The sequence below is a fragment of the Rana temporaria genome, chromosome 6, assembly GCF_905171775.1.
Source record: "Rana temporaria chromosome 6, aRanTem1.1, whole genome shotgun sequence".
Classification (NCBI taxonomy): Eukaryota; Metazoa; Chordata; class Amphibia; order Anura; family Ranidae; genus Rana; species Rana temporaria.
This window is the reverse complement of record NC_053494.1, coordinates 202,600,998-202,628,721: the sequence shown is the minus strand read 5'-3', so window position 1 is coordinate 202,628,721 and position 27,724 is coordinate 202,600,998. Positions and strand designations below refer to the sequence as shown.

The 27,724-nt window shown below is 43.5% G+C and overlaps 1 protein-coding gene across 2 annotated transcripts in view; it reads left to right on the top strand.

The window, feature by feature from the left end:
• Positions 1-27,724, top strand: part of ZRANB3 (zinc finger RANBP2-type containing 3) — a 382,760-nt gene that overhangs the window by 8,943 nt on the left and 346,093 nt on the right. For both annotated transcript variants that reach the window (XM_040358099.1, XM_040358098.1), the window contains exon 2: positions 12,805-12,957. In XM_040358099.1, the coding sequence (XP_040214033.1) occupies positions 12,812-12,957 (146 nt within the window). In that variant the 5' untranslated portion in view covers positions 12,805-12,811. The remainder of the gene's footprint in view (positions 1-12,804; positions 12,958-27,724) is intronic.

Sequence of the window (27,724 nt, the reverse complement as noted above, 5' to 3'; positions counted from 1 at the left end):
TGTACTTACATGATGGCGGCATTCACCTTAACGCGATTAAGATTGACGTGGTTTTTAGGCTTACAGGAGGGCATCCAGCATGCACTTAGGACTTGGCGGGCCGAGGCAGGGGGTCTGGGGCCTTTGAAGACAGTGGCTGTAAACAGTTTTGGTGAATAATGGGTTGGGCCCTTCCCGATTTTAATTTAAGGCAGTAGCAAATTAAGAGTTATTTGGCTGTTTCAAGGGTATCTTGATTGTAAATTGTCCCAGAGTCAGTGTATATTTGGCTGGGGGCCTTGAAGTTGATTTTGGGCTCTTTCACACATGTGGACTTTATGTCCGCTTTTTCATCCATCCGGGTGTCAGCGGATGAACATCTGCTGATAGCCGATCTCATCCGGGTCCGCAATCCTCCGATTCTGCAGACGGAGGAAAACCATATATATAATATATATATATATATATATATATATATATATATATATATATATATATATATATATATATATATATATATATATATATATAATCTATCCTAGGTTCAGGCTTTATGCCAGTTTGTACCTCTAGGGGGAGTGCTGGGAGGACTTGATGAGTCCAGCTGTATCAGGTGGGCTTGTTGGGTCCTCTACAAAAACTCCCAGCATGCTAAGAGAGAGGCTCCAACCTGGAACCAGATCTGTGTGGATAGTCTGGGGAGTGTGATGTCTGTGCGGTGAGACCAAGCCTGTGTGGCTATTGCTAAGAGATTTAAGGCCGCATTCACACCTTGGCGTACCTAATCGCGGCGTTTTGTCCCGCGAATTGCGGCGACAAATTGCAGTGTTTTGTACCGCAATTTGCGGCGACAAAACGCCGCTATTGTGAATGCAGCCTAACCCCAGGTCCATATCTCCTATGCCAAACGCCGAAGCCGCCTGGAAAAAAGGTTCCGGGACTTGTTTTGAGCTTCAGGCGTGCGGCGTTCGGCGTGGAGATGTGAACCATCTCCATAGAGGGCAATGTAAAATCATCCCTCCAGCGTATTAGGGGCTGCTGCGGCGTCGCGCTTCAGGCGTATATATGCCTAGGTGTGAACAGAGCCTAAAACAGCAGGGAGGCAGGGACTGGGGCAGCACAAGGCTGTACCCAGTTGTTAGTTAGGGACACCAACGTTTTATAGCGAGCAGGTCAAGTTGAACAACATTTATTTTTGTATCTCTTTTGTTTTCTGTCATATTTTTATTTGCATATAGTTCAAATCAAAACGCACCTTTTTGTTTTCCTCCTACCACTGTCTGCAGTGCCAAATGTTTTTTGTGTGCTGAACCCTTCCAGGGGGTCACCCACACCCACTGCCGGGCTAACCCCTCACACTTCTTAGATTGTGGGGCCTCCAACATATCGCACATACCCAACAGTAGGGGTATTGGATCGCAGGGAACCAGCAATTTATCTATGGAGTTTATTGCCTCCACCACCCCCGTCCAGAAAGACCTCAGTTGCGGGCAGTACCAACCTATGGCATGCCGGTTGTCTGTCAGGGTATAGTCTAGCTAATCTTTCGGGAGAATAATAAACCCGATGTGGAAATTTCAGCTGCCTGAGATGGTCTCTGGCCAATATCATTAATGGGATATATTGTTGGATGCCCTCTTCCCAGTCGTCGTCGTTGGCCAGTGTCGGGATGTCCGCCTGTCATGCCGAGAACACCTGGGAAACTTTTGAGGTATCCAATCCTGCCAGGATGGAGTAGAGGACAGATAAAGTTTCCCTCCATTTCTGAGGCCTTCAGCAAGGTTTCTTCAGCATGCAACTTTAACCTAAGGTTTTGTGGAAATTGAGCCTGGAATGCGTGTCTGAGTTGGAGGTACCTAAAGAGCATACGATTGGGCAGGTTTCAGGTCCGTTAGAGATCGTCAAAGGGAAGAAGTCCGCTATTAGACACTGTCCCCCAGTGTGGGATTCACCTTTTTAATTATTTTTTATTTTGTGGCTATAAGTGGGGTGACAGTAAATTGTTCAGGGGGTCAGGCAATTTCCATATTGGCTTCACTTGCATCTTCAGAAACATAACTTTTATGGGTTATAATTAAGAAATTTTAAAACATTCTGCCTTCTAGAAACTATAGGAATAGTTTTTGTTTAGTGAAGTTAATATTTTGTATAACCGTCTACTACGTACAACAGATCCTGACTTATTTTAGGAGTTGTGATTATTCAGCACTGAGCGAAGTGGTTTTCACAAGTTATGAATGCAGTAATTCATGTTTAGTAGTCTAATTCTGCAACACTTCACACATTTCGCACTCAGGGAAAGATCGCAGTGCTGCAACAGATTGTAAAATGTGCTTGGGTAAACAGCTTGAAGTAGAAGTGACTTCTCCCGGAATATTTATTTTGGATCTCGATTACAGGATCAACTCTGCATTTCTGTTGACTTAATTGTTGTGTTTTTTTTTTTATGAACAGTATGCCTAAAAGCTGCAATGCAGTGTTTAATTTTTATTTTATTTTCACATCTTATTTTTCCTAAATTGGCAGCAACTTTACAAACCACTTTAGATTGAGTAAAAACTCATCAAACCAAAGCTCTACCATGTCCATCTTTGTTGGGTGCTGACTTCATAGGGGGCCATCTTACTGGATAGGCAACGCAGAAAGAAAAGTGGAAGTGTAGACCAGACCGCTGTCCCGGTTTCTAATATGTCAGAAAGGCTTCAGCTTCACCTCCTCCTAAGCCACACCCCCTAACGCGTTTCACCTGCTCATGCTTAGTCGTAGAGATCTTTAAATAACAGGTACAGAACTGTTCTTCTCCTAACCTGTTATTGGCTGAGCATATGATACGTGTCGCATTTACTTCTGGCAATTAATCTGCTGTTGGCTCAGGCATGCAAGCAGGAGGGTGTGCTTAAGGCCCCTTTCACACTGACACGTTTTTCCGGGCGGTTTAGCACTATAGCGCTGCTATACCGCCTGAAAAAATCGCGCCCTGTAGTTTTCAATGTGAAAGCCTGAAGGCTTTCACACTGAAGCGGTGCGCTAGCAGGACCGCTCCAAAAGTCCTGCTAGCCGCATCTTTGGAGCGGTATAGGAGCGGGGTGTTAACCGCTCCTTCCCATTGAAATCCCCCAGAAAAAAGAGAAATCAATGGGAAACCGTGGTAATACCGCCGGCAATGCGCCTCTGCGGCCGACTATCACAGTAAATACGACGGTATATCGGCACTAAAAATCGCGCCGCTATACCGTCAATGCACCTCCGCTGCCCAATGTGAAAGGGGCCTTACTGAGAGAGCCCCCCTTTTTAGATGAAGAAAAAAAACAAAAGTCCATGAAGCCTCCTGGGATGTATGACATAATTGTGGCCTTGGAACCAGGAAGCAACTAAAGAAATGTAAATCAAAAGTTTAAAATAAGTAAATATGATGTACCTTTTTTATCTTTTTACTAATGCTAGCAATATAAGGATTAGATACGTTTTGAGTGAGTTTAGTTGCGCTTTAATGAATACAGAGCTGCTTAAAGTGGTTCTAAAAGCAGAAGGTTTTATATATTAAAGCGGAGTTTCGCCTAAATTATATATATATATTTTAAAGCCAGCAGCTACAAATACTGCAGCTGCTGACTTTTAAAATATGGGCGCTTATCTGTCCAGTGCGCCCGCAAAGTCGGCACCCAAGGGTGACGAGTGTCTCGGTCCTCGGATGTTGCCCCCGCCATCTTCGCTAAGGGAATCAGGAAATTAAGCCTTGCGTCTTCACTTCTCGGTTTCCTACTGCGAATGCGCAAGTCGCGCTGCGCAATCAAAATGGTCCCTCCTGTCTTTTAGCTCCCAGAAGACAGCGGTGGGGGAGGAGGGTGGCATAGATTATCTGGAGATTCTGCGGATATCTATGCCCGGAAGTGAGTGCAAATACCTGTATTATACAGGTATCTGCACCCCCCTGAAAGGTGCTAAATATGACACCGGAGGGGGGAAGGGTTCCGAAAAGCGGAGGTTCACTTTTTGTGTGAACCTCCGTTTTAATGCATTCTTTGCATTAAAGTGGAGTTCCATCCACTTTTTCAACTAGATCTTAAAGGAAAAACTTCCCCCTCCACCACTAGTTTTTGGCTATTTTTTTTTTTCCTTTTCTTTTTCCTTTCTACCTTTTTATGGAAGTACCTTGTGTACCTTCAGGCCGTCATTTCCTGCTGCTCGCCCGCTGCCTTCTGGGACACACACAAGTCCACAGACAACAGAGCCCTTCAGGAAGCGCCGTGCCACTCGCGCATGCACTGTAGAAAACCTGTGGTGAAGGGTCCACTGCCGATTTCCCTTAGTTACAATGGTGGTGGCTGCACCCGATCCGATGGACAGATCGGCTTCGGGGGACGACATCGCGTGCTCCCTGAACGGGTAAGTGTCCTTATTAAAAGTCGGCAGCTACAGTGTTTGTAGCTGCTGACTTAAACATTTTTAATTTATTTTTTTGCGACTGGAAAACTGCTTTAAGATAAAAAAAAAACTATGTGCATCCAGCCATGTTGCATGAGCCTCAGCTGTCCTGGGACTCTCCCTCATTGGCTGAGACACAGCATTGGGCACCATTGGCCAATGAGGAGAGCCATTGAGGAGAGAGGGGGGAATGGGGCTGAGCCCTGACTCTGTGTCTGAATGGACATACAGAGCAGTGGCTCGGCTCAGGTGCCCCCAGAGCAAGCTGCTAGCTGTGGGGGCAGAAATGCTGGCAAAGGGACCAGAGAAGAGGAGGATTGGGGCTGCTTTGTGAAAAACCATTACACAGAGCAGGCAAGTATAAAATGTTTGCTAATTTTAAACCAAAAAACACTAGATTTTTAATATCACTTTAATTCATGTTCAGCTTTAACTGCAACTAGCACATGTTGGTGGGGTTGCACAGATTTGCTATGGGTTTGTGTCTCTCCACCCAAATTTTTAATCTTTCGACTTTTTTCCTTCTTTAGACCGCTTTCTGGGTGGTGGTCTATGACTTTCATGTTTATAATGCTATTGTTATGTCTTTGGAATATAGACCTTGTAAAAATAGACACCACACGCCCATACATAAAATCAGTCTAAGAATATGTAATCTGTTTCCTTCAAGATAAAGTCTTTAACAGGTTTTTACTTCTGGTTTTGTGCCATTTTTCTCTGCTCTGGAAGGTTTGCCCTTTTCAATTTAATTATCCTTGTTTGGTATTTGGATTTAGGTTTGCTAGATGCCCTGGAATGTCCTCAGTCAATTTACCGCTCTAACCATCGATCAGCTGACAGAGTATGATTTACCAGTTTCATATGCTGAACACCAATGCCCTTAGGCACGAAACACTGTAACTCTATACCTGATGATAAGCTCACAGCCTCACCAAGTTAAGAGTTTGATTGATCGTGTTAAATCTTCCATATCAAAGGTATTGTGTTCATCCTCCAGACGAAACGGGGTAATTTAGACAAGAAATACAGCTTGCACATACAAACACTATATATATATATATATATATATATATATATATATATATATATATATATATATATATATTCATATAACAAAAGTAAAGCCAAAATCTAAATATATTTCCGTAAAAGCCGAGTTTTTCAGCACATTTTTTTTTTGTGGTGAAAATTCCCCCCCCGGCTTATACTCAAGTCACCTTTTTGCACCTGATCTCCCGGACTTTGGTCCCCAAACTTAGCACACATGTAGCCCCACTCTTTCTCTACAAGTGTGCAAAGTTTTTTGTCCGGGGGACCTTTGGCCGGGGAGCACCTATTTTTCAAAGGCACCCCTTCCATAGACTCCCATGTTAAACGGTAATTTCTCCGGTGACTTTGGGGACCCGGTACCGGACGGTCGTAGGTCCACTGGACCCTGGAACTTGGCACACATGTAGCCCCATTTCTCCTCAAGTGTTTGTTGTCTGGGGGACCTACGGCTGGGGAGCATCGAATTTTTTTTTTTTTTTCAAACCCGGGCACCCCTTCCATAAACGTCAGTCTAGTCATGGGCACAGTGAGGCATGCGCATGGACACCTAGGCTTATACTTGAGTCAATACGTTTTCCCAGTTTACTTTTGGTAAAATAAGGTGCCTCGGCTTATATTCGGGTCGACTTATACTCGGGTATATATGGTAATTGAAAAAAAAAAAATATATACCGTATTTATCAGGGTATTGCGCGCTCCGGCGTATAGCGCGCACCCATAATTTTGACCCTAAAATTCTATAAAAAAACATTTTTACTACTTACAGTTTTGGTGTCTTGCCCGGCGGCCTCGTCCGGTCCGGCGTCCGTCTGTGGCCTCGGTGGTATCCTCCCGGCTTCTCCCGCTCTGTCTTCATGTCGAATCCCCGCTTCCCGCGCTCAGTTTGAAGCCTCCGCCGACGTATACCGAGCGCAGTACACTCGAGAGATATATATATATATATATATATATATATATATATATATATATATATACACACATACATACTAGCTGAATACCCGGCGTTGCCCGGTCTTCCTATCTTAACCTTTTGGGGAGGAAAATCATAGTAATATAAATATACCCATATTTTATATAAGGGTGTAGGTAAGGGTTAATTTAACTGTCATATATTTTTATTTGGCATATAAGTAATATGTGTAGCAGGTATTATTGAAATATCTCCAGGCGTACAGAAGTTATGTGGGAACATACATTTCCCATTGATTTGCATAGGACTTTAAACAAAAACCCCGACCCTCACAAATGGGGGTAGTTAAGGGATAAATTAACTATCCTATAGTTTAAGTGGACATATAAGTAACATGTGACCAAGTGTTATGGAAATATCTACAGTACGTTTGGAAGTTATGAAGTAACATGTATTTCCCATAGAGTTGAATGGGACTTTAAAGGAAAACCCCGACCATGGCAAATGGGGGTGGGTAAGGGTTAAACCACCTATCCTATGTTTGTTGCTGACATATAAGTAACATGTGTGCCAAGTTTCATGTTAATATCTTTAGCCGTTTGGACGTGATGCTGGAACATACATACACACGTTGAGTTTTATATTTATATTTATATATATATATGTATGTATGTGTGTAATATATATATTTTTAGCTATAAATATCGCATTTTCACTCTTTAGCTCAGAGTAATAATGTGTTTATAATCTACCAGAACCATCAGATACTGGTGAAGATTGTCCGTGCTTTACCTTGTATCCAAGAATTCCACAAAATGGAAAATAATTTCCTTAGGCTACCTATAAGCGGCTCGATAATGGCAAACTCCACTCCTGATTTTGAGCCTTGCTTGCGCTTATCAGACTGTTTCTTCCCTTCTTAAGTGCAAGAAATTAGTTCCTCAGGCAGTCCAAGGCAGTAGTTAGTGCACAGAGGGGATTCTGAAACCTGTTGGAGATTATTTTTGTGTACTAGTCTAACATTCTTCTATGTAGAAGTGTAAAAGGTTGGGAATAATGCTGCCTGCTCCACTGTTGCTGCCAAGCGAGCATTGCAACAGATACCAGGGTAGAAATTTGTTGTGCTAGGATAGGTAGATATCTTTAAAAAATAAAATAAAATTGCTGCGCTAAAGGTAGAAAAATCGGTATAAATTAGTCTAAACGCACTAATTGCTTCCATTAACAAGGGTGGATAAAAATCAATGATTTAAACAGACTTGTTTGATTTAAATCCATTTTTTGGGGGATTTTTATCAGATTTATTTTGATAAATGCCTTTGGAGTAAAAATCTAGTATTTTCTATTTAAGATACAATAACCACTTAAGACCCGGACCTTTAGGCAGCTAAAGGACCCGGCCAGTTTTTGCGATTCGGCACTGTGTTGCTTTAACTGACAATTGCGCGGTCGTGCGACGTGGCTTCCAAACAAAATTGGCGTCCTTTTTTTTCCCACAAATAGAGCTTTCTTTTGGTGGTATTTGATCACCTCTGCGGTTTTTATTTTTTGCGCTATAAACAAAAATAGAGCGACAATTTTGAAAAAAATTCAATATTTTTTACTTTTTGCTATAATAAATATCCCCCAAAAATAAAAAAAATGTCCTCAGTTTAGGCCAATACGTCTTCTTCTACCTATTTTTGGTTAAAAAAATCGCAAAAAGTTTTTATCGATTGGTTTGCGCAATATTTATAGCGTTTACAAAATAAGGTATAGTTTTATTGCATTGTTATTTAATTATTTATTTTTTACTACTAATGGCGGCGATCAGCGCTTTTTTTTTTTCTTTTTTTTTTTCTGACTGCGACATTATGGCGGACACATCGGACAATTTTGACACAATTTTGAGACCATTGTCATTTTCATAGCAAAAAATGCATTAAAAATGCATTGTTTACTGTGAATGACATTTGCAGGTTGGGAGTTAACCCCTTCAGCGCCCCCTAGTGGTTAAGTGTGACCTCATCTCTGTTTCTAACTGTAGGGGGTTGTGGCCGTAGGTGTGACGTCATTGCTTGATCGCGTGTTTCCTTTTATAGGGAAACACAATGACGCCGCCACAGTGAAGAACGGGGAAGCTGTGTTTACACACCGCTCTCCCTGTTCTTCAGCTCCGGGGACCGATTGCGGGACTCCATCGGTGATCGGGTCCGAGTCCCGCGGTGCTTCGGACCTGGTTGCTTGCCCGCGCGACCCCATGGCTTGGCTTAAAGGGCAATGTACAGGTACGTTGATGTGCCCAGCTGTGCCATTCTGCGACGTATATCGGTGTGAAGGGGTCCTTAAGTGGTTAATAATTTTGTTTATTCAGCATAGCATGAGGCTGTAAATTTTGCAATAGTTACATTTTTGGTAAACTCATCCAATGAATCCAAGCTCTGCAAGCTGAGATAACATGCACTGCGTTGATGCGTTTACACAATTTCACAGTTACCATAAGGTAAAAGAAAGTTCAGGAATATTCTTGTTTCCCATTGGTGATCAAATCTATGTATGTATGTATCTAACTGTATGATTGAATCGGTTCTGATATCGCTGTTTTACTAACCTGACAGCTTATTTTTCTAAATAGGAAACCTTAATTTTGTTTCCAAATATTAAAGATTCTAACTACCAGCAAGAATGAGTCATTACATTTAAAGAGCACCTGTCATTTCGGATCCATCATGGCAGCTCCTGTTAGCGGGCATCCACTCACCTGCTGCCGCCACGTTCCTCACCTTTTGCACTCCTGTGACCCATTTTCAGCGGAGAGCGGTCTGAAGTCTGCTCTCTGCTGATGTCACTGCCATTAGTTTAAAGTGGAGGTTCACCCGGAACTAACATTTTTTTTAACATTAGATTGAGGCTCATTTTGTCTAGGGGAATCGGCTAGTTGTTTTTAAATCGAAGCTGTACTTACCGTTGTAGAGAGCAATCTTCCTCGCCACTTCCGGGTATGGGCTGCGGGACTGGGCGTTCCTATTTTGATTGACAGTCTTCCGACAGGCTTCCGACGGTCGCATCCATCGCGTCACGATTTTCCGATAGAAGCCAAACGTTGGTGCGCAGTATAGAGCCGCACGACGTTCGGCTTCTTTCGGCTACTCGTGACGCGATGGATGCGACCGTAGGAAGCCTGTCGGAAGTCTGTCAATCAAAATAGGAACGCCCACTCCTGAAGACCCATACCCAGAAGCGGCGGAGAAGATCGCTCTCTACAACGGTAAGTACAGCTTCGATTTTAAAACAACTAGCCGATTCCCCTAGACAAAATGAGCCTCAATCTAAGGGGAAAAGATAAAAAAATATATAATTGGGTGAACTCCCGCTTTAAGGCACTGCGTCATCCCGACTTCCCAAGTCTGGATCTGCCAGCTGCCTTGATTGATGGCAGTCTCAGCGAGCCGCAGAAAGGGCCGCTCCCCGCCCCTCCACAGCTTATCACTCCAATGAGCGTAGAGAAGCGGACCAGGAGTGATACTGACTGTTGGGGAGGAGTGATAACCGAGCCATCTGCAGTGTTCGGTGGCTCGGTTCTCAGTGCAGAAACGCCTGGGGACAGCTGTAGCATTGGTCGGATGTTCCATCCGCCAAGATAATTATGATAAACTAAAACATACTTCACTTCTTTTTTTTTTTTTTTTTTTTTTTACCCTAAGATCAGCTTGCCTCCAGGACTTCTGCCGAGCCGCTCCCATCTTATGGAGCTCCCTTCCCCAATCTGTCTATCTCATACTCTGTCCAATTTTGGCGATCCCTGAAATTTTTTCCTGCCTCCACCTAACATTTGTACTTTTATGTTCTCCATCAGCTTATCCCCTACGCTTATTACCTTTTTTTTTTTTTTTTTTTTTTTTGTATCACTTTGACCCCCGCTTTTGGATTGTAAGCTCTAATGAGCAGGGCCCTCCTGTATTGTAATTGTACCATCTGCCCTCATATTGTAAAGCTGCTGTTGGCGCTATATAAATCTTGTATAAATAATAAAAAGAATATACTGCACATAAAGACTAACGTGCCGTTAGAAGTGAATGCATATTCTCTCTGCCCACTTTTCAGAGAGCGGTGCTGTTTCAAATGTGAAAGTTTGGTTTGATGAAATGTTCATTGGGGGGGGGGTCATTGATGCCAGATGATGTCGGTGCCAGTCACTGAGGTGGGGAGAGTCAAAAGATTGGGATTGATTTACTAAAACTGGAAAGTACAAAATGTGGTGCTCTGCGTAGAAACCATCAGCTTCCAGGTTTTTTGTCAAAGCTTAATTGAACAAGCTTAACCGCTTAAGGACCGCCTCCTGCCCATATATGTCAGCAGACTGGCGCGGACAGGCATATCAACGTACCTGTACGTCCCCTTTAAATGCTTGTCCGTGTGGTTGCGCGTCGCCAGTGGCGCGCTCGCGACCCTGCCGCCATCCCCGGGAGTTGGACCCCGGGTCCCATGGACTTAATCGCCACGGGGATCCCCGTGATAGTCTCACGGAGGTATAGAGTGGGGGGATGCTTGTGTAAACAAGCATCTCCCCGCTCTGACTAGTGACGATGAGATTGATCTTGGCTCCGTGTACTCGGAGTGGAGATCAGTGTCATGTGACACGGAGCCCATCCATCTACAGTAAGAAACACTATGCAGGGAACACTTAACCCCTACAGCGCCATCTAGTGGTTAATGTCATCACTGCCAGTGTCATTTTCACAGTAAACGGTGAATTTTTATAGCACTGATCGCTGTGAAAATGACAATAGTCCCAAAAATGTGTCAAAAGTGCTTGATGTGTCCGCCATAATGTTGCAGTCACGGAAAAAATCACTGATTGCCGACATTTTTGCCGATATTTATTTTTATAAAAATGCCATAAAATATCCCCTGTTTTGTAAACGCTAAACTTTTGCGCAAACCAATAAACGCTTATTGCAATTTTTAATTTTTTTTTTACCAAAAATATGTAGAATACATATCGGCCTAAACTAAGGAAAGCTTTTTTTTTTAGATATTTTTTGGGGATATTTATTACAGCAAAAAGTAAAAAATATTGATTTTTTTTTTCAAAATTGTCGCTCTATTCTTGTTTATAGCGCAAAGAATAAAAACCGCAGAGGTGATCACATACCACCAAAAGAAAGCTCTATTTTGTGGGGCAAAAAAGACGTCAATTTTGTTTGGGAGCCACGTCGCACGATCGCGCAATTGTCAGTTAAAGCGACGAAGTGCCGGAACGCAAAAAGTGGCCAGGTCCTTTTAGCTGCAAAATGGTTCGAGGCTGAATGGTTACTATGCACAGCTGCATCAGATTTTGCACTTTCCAGTTTTATAGGTAGATTCAGGTACGTTGGCGTAACTTTGCGGCGGCGTAGCTTAAGGAATTTAAGCTACGCCGCCGTAAGTTAGTGAGGCAAGTACATGATTCACAATGTACTTGCCTGCTAAGTTACGTCGGCGTAGCCTAAATCGGCGGGCGTAAGGGCGCCTAATTCAAATGTGTTTGAGGGGGGCGTGTTTTATGTTAATGGCGCTTGACCTCACGTTTGTTACGTTTTTTTTCTACTGCGCATGCGCCGGGCACCTACATTTCCCAGTATGCATTGCGGCTAAGTACGCCGCACGGGCCTATTGATTTTTACATGGACGTAAACTACGTAAATCCCGATTCACGGACGACTTACGCAAACGACGTAAAAAATTCGAATTTCGACGCGGGAACGGCGGCCATACTTAACATTACTATTCCAATAGGGCCTAGCTCTAACTTTACGTGGCCTATCTCTTAAGTAAACGGCGTAAAAGTACTGCGTCGGCCGGGCGTACGTTCGTGAATCGGCGTGTATCCTCATTTACATATTCTACGCCGACCGCAATGGAAGCGCCACCTAGCGGCCATCCAAAATATTGCAATCTAAGATAGAACGGCGCAAGCCGTCGTATCTTAGATATGTTAAAGCGTATCTCTGTTTGAGCATACGCTTAAACATAAGTCGGCGTAGATTCTGAGTTAGGTCGGCTTATCTACTGATAAGTCCGCCTAACTCTTACTGAATCTACCTATTAGTATTCCAAACCCACTGTTTCATCCTAAGTGCAACGTTACATGGGGCTTTATACTAGGTGTGGACAAATTCATATGGAACCGTCTGTCCAATCCAAGAGCCAGCAGTTTTTTTTTTTGTTGTTGTTTAGAAGCTAATTTTATTAAAAACAATATATAGCCCCAAAAGTTAGGTGCCAGCTGTACTTTTTAGGGAGAATTGGCTAACTGGCTCCTGGGATTTGTCCAGCCATGGCTTTGGGCAAGAGATAAGTCACTCCGTTTTTCTGAAATCTGTCATCTCATATCCATGGGTCGATTGAAAGGAAAGTTTTAAAATACAGTCCTTTTAATTAAAATGCCACTGAAGATTTTTCTTTTCTCTCTTTTTCAGTAAAACAATGGCAAAGACAGACAAAAAGCAGGAGAAGTCTGTTTCACCTGCAGATGTGGATGAGCGTCTATCCTATCTTCCTGAGAAGCTGAAGGAGCGTCTGATGCCTTTTCAGAAGGAAGGAATTGTGTTTGCCCTGCATAGGGAAGGAAGGTAACACAGTTTTCTATATATTATTTGGGGAAAGCAGGTTAATGCGGGTACAGATGAACCAGTATGGCACTGCCAGGCACAATGTGTTTACATGGGGATGACTTTTTCTGGCATTGTGAAGGTTAAGAGCAGATACATCCACTGCTCCATTGGTGAATGTATGTTTTTATTTCACATTAAAAATAGTTTATTTTTTATTTTTGTTCGCCTGAGTTCCTTCCTGATGGTTATGTAGAAGGCAAACTTTAACGTCTCTTAAAACCCGGTAGTCCGACTGACAACCGTCCCTCCCTAATGGGTCTGAAACAAGTTGTGGTTCCCCTTCGCTGCTCTCTTGTTTCATCTTTATTCATTCACCGACACTTTCTAAGATCAAAACGTTTTTTTTTTTTTTTATCATGGTAAACACATACATATCTTGTTGCCTTAAACAAGCCTTTTACCAAGAAAATTTACAAAAAGATTTTTTTTTTTTTTTTTTTACTTCACGGGTTTCTGAGTAGATTTCTGTTTTGAATTTTTTATCTTTGGATGTATTCCTAGGTTTATGTTACTGGTGCTTGTTACTTTTTTTTTTTTTTGTGTCTAAGCTTTATTATGTAAATGTTACGGTTATTTGTTTTTGTTTGGAAAGCGTTCTAGTTTGTGGTTTTTGATTATTAATTACGGATGTGGGATCGTCTTTAATATCCTGTTATAATTAATAATATGCTAGGAAAACAGCAAATTTTTGTAATATTGCTTTTATTTTTCTCCTGGTGTAAGGTGTTTTGTTAATTAAAGTTTATCTCTGACAGAGTAATCCGTTTCCCAAAGGTTAATAACAGTGATAATTTTTCAACGTGGACCATAAAATATAAGACGTTGCTAATTTTCTTGGAAAGGAAAGAAAGTTAACCCATTTGGGTACGTGTAGCGCTTCCTGTTCTGTGCCTTGGCTCAGTATTCAGTGCATGAAGGCCTATGTACTCTAAATCGGGGGGGGGGGGGGGCTCCAAACTTTCTAAAGAAAAATCCAGATTACGTTCATTCAGACTTGAGAGGGGCTGGACTGTGGCACATGAATTAAATAATACCTTAGGCTTGGTTGTCAGTGGAAGTAACTAGAGTAGTGCCTCATTGTAGGTGTCGGTGGGGGAGTGACAATTGTTGATATCAGTGGAAGAAATGGCACCCTATTGTAGGTGCCAGTTGGGAGGTATAGTGTCCCTATTGTCGGTGCCAGTGGGGAGGTATAGTGTCCCTATTGTCGGTGCCAGTGGGGAGGTATAGTGTCCCTATTGTCGGTGCCAGTGGGGAGGTATAGTGTCCCCATTGTCGGCGCCAGTGGGGAGGAATAGTGTCCCCATTGTCGGCGCCAGTGGGGAGGAATAGTGTCCCCATTGTCGGCGCCAGTGGGGGAGGAATAGTGTCCCCATTGTCAGCGCCAGTGGGGGAGGAATAGTGTCCCCATTGTCGGCGCCAGTGGGGGAGGAATAGTGTCCCCATTGTCGGCGCCAGTGGGGGAGGAATAGTGTCCCCATTGTCGGCGCCAGTGGGGGAGGAATAGTGTCCCCATTGTCGGCGCCAGTGGGGGAGGAATAGTGTCCCCATTGTCGGCGCCAGTGGGGAGGAATAGTGTCCCCATTGTTGGTCGCCAGTGGGGAGGAATAGTGTCCCCATTGTCGGCGCCAGTGGGGAGGAATAGTGTCCCCATTGTCGGCGCCAGTGGGGAGGAATAGTGTCCCCATTGTCGGCGCCAGTGGGGAGGAATAGTGTCCCCATTGTTGGTCGCCAGTGGGGAGGAATAGTGTCCCCATTGTCGGCGCCAGTGGGGAGGAATAGTGTCCCCATTGTCGGCGCCAGTGGGGAGGAATAGTGTCCCCATTGTCGGCGCCAGTGGGGAGGAATAGTGTCCCCATTGTCGGCGCCAGTGGGGAGGAATAGTGTCCCCATTGTCGGCGCCAGTGGGGAGGAATAGTGTCCCCATTGTCGGCGCCAGTGGGGGGGAATAGTGTCCCCATTGTCGGCGCCAGTGGGGGGGAATAGTGTCCCCATTGTCGGCGCCAGTGGGGGGGAATAGTGTCCCCATTGTCGGCGCCAGTGGGGGGGAATAGTGTCCCCATTGTCTGCGCCAGTGGGGAGGACTAGCGCCCCATTGTCTGCGCCAGTGGGGAGGACTAGCGCCCCATTGTCTGCGCCAGTGGGGAGGGCTAGCGCCCCATTGTCTGCGCCAGTGGCGAGGGCTAGCGCCCCATTGTCTGCGCCAGTGGCGAGGGCTAGCGCCCCATTGTCTGCGCCAGTGGCGAGGGCTAGCGCCCCATTGTCTGCGCCAGGTAAATCAATCCTGAGAAAAGTATACATCTATTGATTGGTAAGCTGCAATGTAATGCATTTTGGGTTTAATATCGCTTTAGGGTATAAATGCCCTATCGTCTGTCCTTTTTCTTCCTGTTGCTAAACACTTACCTACTTGGCTCCATGTCACCTCTCCAGCATCACTCCCTTCACCCTCTTCTTTCACAGCAGACACTTATTGCAGCAGAGCCATAGGTCCATTACACATGGGGAGGACTTAGTTTTGATTAGCAGGGGATCTGTCTGTCTGTTGATACCCTGCTGATCTGATCAGTGCAGAGCGGCCGATGACCGGTCCGTGTCTGTTCAGTTCCTGCAGAGCGGGCATGGACAGAGCCTGCTTGGTTCTATGAGCGGCCAGGACTAAATGGACTCCGACGTCCGTTTTACACCTAACTGCCCTTTGGAAGTGAATGGACTACTCCTCTTCTCTTTTTATTTTTTTTATTTTTTTAGCCAGCCAGGTCGGATCAGAGCTATGTGGTTGTAAACAGACTGAAGTCCATTTATACCTGCCAGTCCATAGGGATGAATGTGCCGCCCAAACAGGGCTGCCTGAAAAACTGACAGGTGGACCTGATCAGATTGCCCGTGTAAAAGGGGCCTTGGTCTCCTGGCTGCTGTCATACTTCTGTTAGGAGGGAGCGAGGGCATGACTTAACGCATCTTTGTGTGTCTATGGATGCACATAGTCTGGCTTGGTAGCGTGCATGCACCGGTGCCTCGTTGGCACCCAGCTTGCTACATGAGGTACCCGTAGGAGGAAGAAGGTTATAGTCCCAACAGGGGACTGCTAGAAGAGAAGGAAAGCAATTTTTATGTGCAAAATCGTTACAAAAAGTAGGTAAGTATTGCCACTTTTGATATTAAATTAAGTTAGTCTTTAATACTAAAGGCTGAGCTCACCTTTTATGTACTTTTTTTTTTCTAAATTCCAGCTCCCCTATGTAATAATAATGCATTAATGTACTTCTTTTGCTAAAATAAAACCTTTTTTCATGGGTCCAGAGACCCATGACTAAGTCACGTGCCTAGTGACGGAACGCGTGGGGGAGGAGCCTATGTTGACGGGACTACGATCCTAGTGAGGAGACCATCACACTGAGCGGCAATCTATCTCAGAGCCTGTGTTAATCGGCGGTTTTGTGAGTTCATTACCGTCGGTGTAGTCTCTTGTCCATTGTCCTTTACTATACAGTATTGTACTATGAGGCTTGTCCTCTTTCTTTTTCTTTTTTCCTTTATATTGGAGTTTTTCTGCTTGGATCTTTTAATGGGAAAGGTCGTTGTCTGTCTAATGAGAAGCATTGAGGAGGAAACGCCAGCTGATTACCATAGGGCTGCATATGGGTTTTAACCCATAAGGAACTCATTTCAACATCTCATTGGACTTAGTAGTAATTTTCATAAGTGTTGCTATTTATACTCACTGTGTATGATTTATATTACTAACATTCACACTGTACTCACTCAGCAGTAGTTAATACTAGCGTTATCACTTATTCATTTCATATTAATAGTAGCACAGCCATTGGCTGGCGCTGCTGTCAATCACAGCGTTTGGCGCGCCGGGGGCGGGGCCAAGTGATACAGTCGGCGGCTATGGACGCCGATGTATCACGGGAGCACGCTCGCAAAAGCTTTCCACCATGCGAGGGAGCTCGCATGAACGTGGAAAGCTTTTGCGAGGAGGAGCCGAGACAGCCGCCGAGGGACCCCAGAAGACGTGGATCGGGGCCACTCTGTGCAAAACGAGCTGCACAGTGGAGATAAGTATAACATGTTTGTTATTTTTTTTTAAAAATATTTCTGCCTTTAGTGTTCCTTTTTAAAGGGTGAATCTTCTTCTTTTTTTTTTTTTGCTACAATTTTTCATATTAAAGTGAATATTGGAAACATATATTTCTATGGTCTTATAGTTTCATAAGATTTTACTGAAGAAAAGAGAAGATGAATTTCGGACACTGGACACTCTGCCCACGCAGGGGATGAAAAGTCACTACACATAAAAGAACGAGCGTAATGGCAATAATAAAATCTGTTTCTATAAAAAAAGAACAATTGGCTTTGTTTTTTACGTAACACAAAATCAATGATTAATAAAAAGAGAAGATGACAGAGGTGGTTCAAGCATGAGTAGCTGTAGAATTTCCTAGGTATCTTATCATTAATGTTACCTTAGAACTCGAAAGCTTTGGTTGCCAGAACTATATATCCATAACGATCCAGACGTAGTTGCTAAGTATTTAAGAAGGTCTCTGTGGAGTCAGTTTGTATTGCAATAATTTTCTTTTTAGAGAGCCATATGGAGTTAACCCATTAAATACAATAAGGTAGTTATTCTCTATATTCATATGTATGTCCAGGTAGCTATTGCTGGATCAGCCTGTGAGCCATAAATCTTATCTTTGTTGCCAGAACTGCAGCGACCTTTGAGGTGAACTCTATTCTCTCTGGGCAACCTGTATTCTTACTGTATTACAGGATTAAATGCACAGTGCTATATGGTGCAAATATGTCTATTTACCGTCAAGCTAAATGTAAATATTTTTTGGGGGATTTGTGCCCATCCAGTATTAAAGTGGAGTTCCACCCATTTTTTTACGTTTGTCTGTGCTGCATGCCCTAATCTCATAGTGTTCAGAATGGACAATTTTTATTTAATTTGTTGCATGTAAATACCTTTATTTTGTAGTCCTTCATTACTTCCTCCTCCTTATTTGCCTAGGCTATTTGCAAGGGTTTCTGGGATAGGCATCATGTTTCCCAGTAGTCCTTGCAAACCTGACTGAAACCTATTACATTGCTTGTGCACTGAGCATGTGCGAGATATGCAAAGCTGAAATCCAGGAAGTCATACAGTCTGGCTTCATGATGTCCACACTTAAGATGGCCACGGTCTATTTCTAGATTATAAACTATCTAAATGCTGTAACAACCTAACAAAACGGACCTTAGTTTACAGACTAACTTTACTAGAATACATTAAGCTTGTGTATTACAGGGGTATTTATATTTAAAAAGTGAAATTGTGGGTGGAACTCCCCTTTAACTTTGAAACTGTTAAAATCTGATGTATGTTCTCTTTCATATGTACAGCACAAGGCTCACTATAGTAGAGATCCGGTGACATAAAATAAAATTATCTATTTACAAGCTTTCCTATTTTCGGCTTTTAAGTGATATTCACTCAGATTGATTTGGACTCATATCTACAATAGACAATTGGTGGAAGTAAAGAGAACCAGGTGTTTTGGCCCTTTTTAGCTCTTTGAAAGTTTACCTTGCAAGAATTTAACATGTTATCTTTATTCAGTGAGTTTAAAACTTTTCAAATAATAGGCTCTTTTTATTTGTGCTTTTATATGCACATTTTAAATACATTTTTACAAGTCCATAATTTTCTTTTGTATCAATCGTTTTTATAGGTAGACAAATGGGAAAAGGGATAAAACACACAGTTGTGGTTGCATGCATATCATCAAAGCATATAGTGATGCACAATATCAAAAGTATTTACAATAGGAGGTTAGTAATTTGAATATCAGCAGTATCAGGCCATTATGGAGTTAAACTTTTTTTTTTTTTGTCCATATTTCCCAAGATTTATCAAAGGTTAAGCAGGATAGGGAATTGACAGCCAGTATACTAGTCCATAATTTTTAAAATTTTGTAAGGTTTTGTTATTTCGTCTGGTGGCTACACTCTACTACCCCCTTCTTCATTTTTTATTTAATATTTTTTTAAATATCCCTTTTTAGCTTTGTATTGCTTTCTATATGCATGCTGAGGAAATTCACCCTCATTATTATCTTGGGTATTTTTACTTTCTGTATTTTTCGCTTTAACCATTATTTACGGGACCATAAGTGAGTAAAGTTATAAACTGAGTTTTCACTGGAACAGGAGGTTGTGGGAAATCAATGGAAACACTTGGGACATTTCTGTTCAGCTTCCTGTTTTGTGTCCAGGGAAAAGGAAGTAAAGGGGACCGTTCCCCAATGGGAGAAAAAACATAACTTGACAAGGTTTGTTTACCCTTCCCTACTTTAGCAAAATCTTTGAAAGCTATCTGGAATATATATATATATATATATATATATATATATATATATATATATATATATATATATATATATATATATATATATATTATAATTTTAATCTGTTTAAAGCTTGACTATACTATCTTTCACTCCAGTGCTGTGGTATCTTGGAGCTGACATCTTCGGCCTGTCTGCTTCTGGGTACCACTCTTTGGTTGTGTTTGTTGGCTGAGATGATGTCACTCCAGTGTATGCCGTGAACTTGGAATCTATATACATTTTTGTATCCACTGTGAGGCTTTCTCTGCTCTGTTGAGCTAGCCATGGACCAGTGGTTCTCAACCTGGGGGTCACCAAATCCTGGGCTGTTCATGAAGCCCACACCGCGCTCTCAGCCTTTATTCGGCCACCCAGTTGGGCTGTTCCTGGAGCCCACGGCCGCACACTCAACCTCTTTGCAGTTCACGGCATGGCTGGGGGGCAGAGACTGGAGGTCAGCTGACTGGTGAGGAATGTGAAGTGGGAGGGTCTGAAGGTGATCCCATCTCCTGATTTCGGCATAGGTGTCACTGCTACGAGACACAGTGAGTAACACTCACTATAGTTGCCGTTAAAAGTCCCCACTACAGTTCTCAGATCAGCAGATGATCTTGATCAGGACCACCTAAGTTTGCTGATCAGAACTCCAGCACTGCCACTTACCCCACCAGCACTGCCACTTATCCCACTGCCCCCCACCAAGGAGTAAGAGAAGGAATAAAAATAGAGAATGCATGGAAGGGAGAGGAAAAGAGAAGGAGGAACAAAGAAAAAGGGAGAGAAAGAATAAGACGAAAGAACAAGAAAGACAGCTAAAGAGAGGGATGGGGAGAAAAATACAAGAAATTAGGATAGAGAGAGATAAAAGGGAAATAAATTTGAACAAAGAGAGTGGTACATCCTAAATTGTACCATAAGGGGTTTTAATACTGTACGAATGGAAGGGACTCGGGGAGCGCCAAATATCTATGGGTTAACAAACTACTTGTCTTGCCTTGGGTGCTGACACGCTCCGAAAATAATTTTGCGGTTGGGTGTCCCCAGAACTTGGGAAATCTTATTAAGGGGTCACAGCACTAGAAGGGTTCTGAACCGCTGCCATAGACGACTCAAATTTCGGCTGAGTAAGCAGAAAGTTCGAACTTTAGGTTGGACCTGCTGTTTGACTGATGTAGTGCAAACCCCCAATTTGTACCATTACCTCACAGGATGCTCCCAGTTGACTGCAAATGAGTCTCCCAAGAGATTTGTGCTTTCTTGTTGCCCCAGTTGTGTACTAGCAGAAACATTTTTCAAATCGTGCTCGTTAAAGGTCCCAGAAGACGAGAATTTGAACTGTTGCAGAATGACACTAATACTGCATCAGCTGATTATGATTAATAAGCTTACTCATAATCTCTGCAGGTTGGTAAAGGCTCCGCTGTTTATCATTGTTGTGCCGTTCTTTATTAATTTAAAGGCACATTATCACTAATATAAGCAAATGATTTAACATTTGCAAAGAGCTAAAATGACCACATGATATAACCGTAATCTTGTTCCAGTAAAACGTCAACCCTTTCTATGGGAACAGATTGCTTTTGGTATCCCGAAAAAAGTCATACACAAGTATAAGACTAGCCACTTATTCTCAGCAGATCATAACTGTTCGTGCTGGAGGTAGACACAAACACTGCATGCCTAACCCCAGTGACTCCTGAATAGGGATGAGCTTGGTATTCGAGTCGAACTCGTGTTCGACTCGAACATCGTATGTTCGATCGTTAGTCGAATTTCTAACGTTTTGAGCAGTTCGCGCCAAATTCGAGTGGCGTGTCATGGCATCTCAGTGCATTGCTGGCTGATGATTGGCCAAGCATGCACTATGACCCGCATGCTTGGCCAATCACAGCTTGAAAAAACGGAGAGCCATAATTGGCCAAAGACCCTAAAAGCTTGTCCATGAAAAACTATATGTTCGTGCAAATAAAAAAAAGTATCACGGACAGTACTCCATTTTCTCTGTCACAATTGCATTACTATGGCTACAATCAACTCAAGTTTGTTTCTATAGAAAACACTTGGAGGCTTGTTGAATATTAGGAGACTGCTATATGTGCATTTCAAAATGGCTCCTAGCAGAATTTTTTTTTTATTGCTAGGATTTGACATCCTGATGAATCCCCCTACTGTCATCAAAATCTGTTACTAATTATTTTGTTAAACTTAGGAGATGCAAATCAAGGCCACTTTGCCCACAGCCTGTGATGGGAGCTGTTAATTTAGAACATTTCCAACAATGGTGTCATACAGTGGGAATGTTTAAAGCTCATTGTCGGTTAGGATAAAACAACATTTTACCTACCCTATCCACCAGCCCCTAGCTATTCACAATTTTTTTTATAAAAAAAAAAAAAAGCCCTAATTTTCTAAAATGTTGGTCACATGACAGGTACTGACTGGGTCTTTTCTTTCTGGTCTGTAGCTTAAGAGGGCCCAGTCTGCAGTGTTCACATTCCTGCTATTGTATCCTTTTGGCTACCAGAAGTGATCATCAGTGTTTTTAAGGTTTACCAATGGAGGTACCAGTGGAGGATATTCCAACCCAAGGGACAGCAAGAAGGCTGTTGTGTGTGTGTGTGTGTTGTTTTTTTATTTTTTTACTTTATTGCCACAACACGCTGTGGTAAAGTACAGTATGCTGTCTTTTTTTCATAGCCCATGCCACCACAGTGCAGTGGTACAAACGTCTTAATTAAAATCAAAGCAAATTGCCTTTAGTTTGTGTCGGGGATGCACTGGAATAGATTGCCTTCTTTCATTGATGTGTTGTGTGGACGAGGGTTATTGAGAGAGAGAGACTCCTTTTTATATTGGAGCTCACTGAGAGAAGGGCCCTTTACACTGGTGGCCAGTGGGAGAAGAGGCCTATTACATTGGTGGTCAGTGAGAAGATTTTTGTTTGAAAAGCCAGTGGCATGTGAAACACACCCAAAAACTCCACCCGGTGCCAAAAAAGTGCACACACATAAAGAGTGACACAAAACGTGCAACGGGTGTTACACTGTCCTCCACAAGGAAGGACCTTACCCTGCTCTGCCCGGGCGTTAGGCTCTTGACGGGGACTGAGGTACTTCTCTTGGTCCATCTGGCCGAACCAGACTGACCCCTTTCTCTGGAAGGTCTGCCAAAACAGACGCACCAACGTACTCGGTGGGGCTCCCCTGAAGTTGAGACCCCATGAGATAGGGCGAACTAAGCCAGAAGGCCATATCCATCCCCTCCCAAGATGTTCAGGGTAGGCCCGAGGACCCACATCCTACTAATCACACAGTGACAAGCGTGTAACAACCAACAAAAAAAAGACAAAGTTACAAACACGGGGTAAAATATATACAAAGTGGGGGAGAAGAAAGGTGGGAGAAGTGGAAGTGACAATCGTGCAATACGATGGCCGGCCCTTCGGCCAGGAATCAAAAATTCCTCTGGTTCTAGCCAAAAGGCTCAGCCCTAGAGGCAGGTGTGAAAAAAGTGTGTGTGTGTGTGTGTGTGTGGTGACGTGACCAAGGTGCCAAAACTCGAAGTGCCCCCTCAACACTTTTGCAAGTATGGCACCCCTGGACTGCCACTCCAGGGGCACATTCACCACAGGCTTTTCTCTCAACCCTGACCAACAGCCCAGACTGTGCAGCATCCACCCCAGTCAGAAAGGTGTGGAGCTTTGAGAGATTGGAGAGAGCCCACACAGAAGGCTCAATCACTACTCCCATCAAACCTACCTAAGTAATTACATTCGGGAAATACTAACCGCTCCCTTGGTGGGAAAGGGGAGCCAGTGTTCTCTCCCGAAAAACTGTCCGGAGCAAGTACCACACAAATCTAGGCCAGAAGGCCAGGGACCCGGCCCTCCGCCAAGACCCAATGGTTCTCCATCCTCGTCAGGAGGCTACTGCCATTACGCCAAAAAGATTTTGCATATGCCACCACCATACCTTTCCACCTCGCCGTGTACTGGGGACAGTTAGCATAGCGCCACCTCTTGGAAACTGATAAGAACAGATGCTACACTTGATCTTGGCCAAAAGGCCTGGGAAGCGATCACTCAGAAGAATGTCACGACTGCAAATGACTAAAAAGATTGTTGTTGTCCATGACTACTTAACCCAGGATTCTGAAATATTAACTCAAGGAACCCCCTAGCAACAACTGGAGAATCCCTGAATGTGTTGGGCTGCTCTACACCCATATATGCCTAGTATTAACTCCTTCGCGCCTAAAGGGTAAAATGAATCTTAATGCCTAAGACCAATTTTGCAACTGACATGTGTTAGTAATTGTGATGATATGTACAGTTTTACTTTGTGCATCCAGGTGGGTTATATTTTGTTTTTTTTCAGGACAATTTTGGCTTTTATTTGTTGGTAAATGGTAATGGATCGCTCCTGATTTAATTTTGTTTTTATTATTTAAGGCAGGGGTTTCCAAACTGGTGGGCCTCCAGCTGTTGCGAAACTACAAGTACCATGAGGCATTGCAGGGCTGACAGATACAATCATGACTCCTACAGGCAGAGGCATAATGGAACTTGAAGTTTTCGCAACAGCTGGAGGGCCTCCAGTTTGAGACCTCTGATCTAAGGAAAACTTTATTTTATTTAACTGTATATTTCTTACTACTGCAGCGTCCCACTCAGGACATGTGGGAACTGCAAAAGTATTACTTCTTTGTCATTGCTATATTGCATGTCATTTTGTATTGTACACCTGTGGTATCCCTGTTCATAGGCTGGTCAAGTGTGCTTCATACTTCCCACCACAAGATGGGGATAGAACCACTCTGGGATATCTATCCCAGCTCAGGTTATCTGTGGTCTGTTGTTCAGTGCAGGAAGAGAGTGTGCAGAGAGAAAGCAGAATGTCAAGGTGAGAGAAGGTCAGTCCAGAGAAGGGACAAATTGGAACTGCTCAAATCAAAGGATAAAAGCCAGTAATCGGCAGCAAAGACCTTTTAAGTATAAAGGTGAAGGATTTCTTAGCCACCGGCAACCTCACCCATGTCACTGGATTCAAAAGGGACCAGACACAATTAAGCATTATACTGAACCACAGCCTGAGTCTAGGCCTACTAAAGCCTATTAGCAGTGGATCAGCAGAACTCCTCTATTTACCCAGAGACTGTATTCTAACTGGATGTTTGTACTGCAACCAAAACCAGACACAGTAAACGTTTGTGAGTTCTACCTCATTCTTCAACATTGCTACTACAACTGGTTGTACCACCATTAACGGTACTGGCGTCACGACAAATACCATCAAGGGACCCAGCCGCCACAAGCACTCTAAACCAGTGTTTCTCAACTCCAGTCCTCGGGGCGCACCAACAGGTCTTGTTTTCAGGCTTTCCATTATTGTGCACAGGTGATTTTATCAGTTTCACTGCCTTAGTAATTACCACAGCAGTTTGATCTGAGGGAAATCCTGAAAACATGACCTGTTGGTGCGCCCCGAGGACTGGAGTTGAGAAACACTGCTCTAAACACCCCTGTCATCACGGGCACCTCAACCACCATCTTGGCTGGCGTTTCCCTATCACAGATTGTGCCCCGGAGGATTTCGTGCTGTCTTCCCTTTCACTGTGCGACCGGCCCAGGGAGGCTTTCTGCTAACCGTGAGTAAACCGATGAACTGTATTATTGCTGTCTCTCATCGGCCCACCGTGCACCTCACGTGTTCCCCTGCGGTTCTGGCTCGTCGCACTACTACCATAACCTACCACCAAAGAACAACCCAAAATAAATGATCCTGCTCTTGACAATCTAGTACAGCCCAGAAACAATAGTACGCATTTTGCTTTTTTTTTTTTTTTAATGCTAAAATACTCTAACTGAAACGAATAAAAAAAAATAAAAAAATAAAAATCCTGTTCAAAAAATACTGACTCTGACCTTGGCCCAAACACTAATCCTGGGGCTTACCTAGATTTTTATTATTTTTTCCCATCTCTGCAAGGACAGGTAAAGAAATGTGACTGATCTATGTGATAGCATCTGAATGGCTATCACAGCAATCGGGTGACCCAGAATTGGACATTCTGGTCCCAATCATTCAAACAAGGCCTGAATGTCTCGGTGAGACTCCGGTTTCTGTGCTGGGAGATATGCAAATATGCAGCCCCATGAAAAGAATCCCAGTCCAATGGGGCAGCATTTGTGCATACGGTCGGCGTGAAGGGGTTAAACTTGCTCAGAACAGCTCACTCAGTTGCGCAACCTAGTTTTGCTTCTCTAAATTAACTAGTTTATTGATTGGTACTGGTCGCTCCATTTGTTCTTTTCTCGCTGAAGCATAGTAAACATTGTTTACTATGTCCTCACTTTATGAATGAATAGGAAGCCTCTGTACAGAGTGCTTCCTGGTCATTCAGTGCAGCTATGGCTGCAGAGAAGAAAATTGTTAGTGTTTGTGTCCTCAATCTTTCTCTCTCGAAAGTGAAACATCAGGGGTCTAATATTTAACCAAAGCCATCCCTGCCTCTCCCTCAAACATGAAAGTAAAATGTTTCTGCCCTTGGGAGTCAAACGTGCTTGTGTACTACTGTGGACAGCAAGATACAAGTTGGTAACAGTCTGGTGGGGATGTCTTTCACAAACTGTGAAAGCTGTAAGTGAAAAATTGCAAAAATGGTTCGACACCTGGGATTTAGGCCTGATTCAGATGAGCGTACTATGCAGGCAGTCTTAGACCCCTTTCACATTAAGGAGTTTTTCAGGCAGTACAGCGCTAAAAATAGCGCTGCTATCCCAGCTGAAAAACTCCTTCACTGCAGACTCAATGTGAAAGCCCGAGGGCTTTCACACTGAGGCGATGCGCTGGCGGGAGACAAAAAAAATCTCCTGTCAGCAGCATCTTTGGAGCGGTGAGAGGAGCGGCATGTATACCGCTCCTTCACCGCTCCTTCCCATTGAAAACAATGGGAAACCGCGGCAATACCGCCCGCAATGCGCCTCTATAGAGGCGCATTGCGGGCGGCATTAACCCTTTATCGGCCACTAGCAGGGGTTAATACCGCACCGCTAGCGGCTGATTCCCGCGGCAATCCCGGCGGTATAGCGCCGCTATTTTTAGCAGCGTTATTCCGCCACCGCGGCTCCCGCCCCAGTCTGAAAGGGGCCTTACTCATGTCAGTAGGGACACAGCGACTCCCAATTTGACATGTGTATGGGTGCACAACCCTGAATGCACTTTGTCTGATTTTGGGGCCATGCATCCGCACAATATCAAATTGGGAGCAGTGGCTGTGTCTGTGCACTGCTGCATCCTGATTGACATGAATGGGACTGCCTGCATGGGGATGCATGGAACACCTGTGCATTCATGTGTGGGTAAACACGGTCCTCACACGGATGTACGCTGTGGTACACCCAGCAAAAGGGTTAAATTGTATTAGTCTTATGGTACCTTGGTGACTATACTTTAATAAGCTGTGATCTAAGGCCAAACCCTGGCTCAGCACATATATTCATATGGCTTCTGCAGGAGGGGATCAAGATTCAAATCTGTTTGACCAGTATGGAGTCCTTCCCTTGCTGGGGATGATGGCATTCGTACTCTCCCTGTCACTGCAGAGATGTCAAAGTGCGCACATTGCAGAGTTTAGTAATGGGCTGTGACAGTGCTAATTTCCTCTGCTCCTCATATCGGGCTCGTCTCCGCCGCCTCTAGACTTCCAACAGAAAGCAATATTGTCCACTCCGCAATTGCTTTAAGGGGACTGAACAATTCAGCAACAAAAGCTTGGTGCAGGCTGTGAATCAGCTGGTGTGCGCATATAAAAAGATGATTAATGTACGCAAACGACTTTCTGTAATGAAGCCAAGCCTTTTCTGTACTCCGTAGCCAAAATGGCTGCATCCCACTCTAGTAATTAACATTCGGAGTGACACCAAGCGCATTAATCATCGGCTGTCATGAGGGAACTTCAACCCTTTTTTATTTCATGAAATAAAAAAAAATTGGAATTTGGCAGAAAAAAATACAAATTTAAGAAATTGCACAAAACATTATTTTTTTGTTGTTGCAGATGTCACAAAGTTTTTCTCCTATTTATGCCTGTACCCGTGGATTCTTACCGAAAAGCATCCATGTGGGAGATGTAGGGACTGTCAATGCTGACTTGCTTTAGAAAATGTAAATTCCTTGGCTGTAATTCTGATTCTTTTTTTTTTTTTTTTTTTCTTTCATACTTTGAGATATCAGCTGGGAACGTGTATGGTGGTTGAAGGTTTTTGGCTTTGCTTGTTAAGTTATCATTTTATGTTTTTGAGCCATAAAAATCCAGCCTCTCCCAATGATCAGCCTAATCGTAGT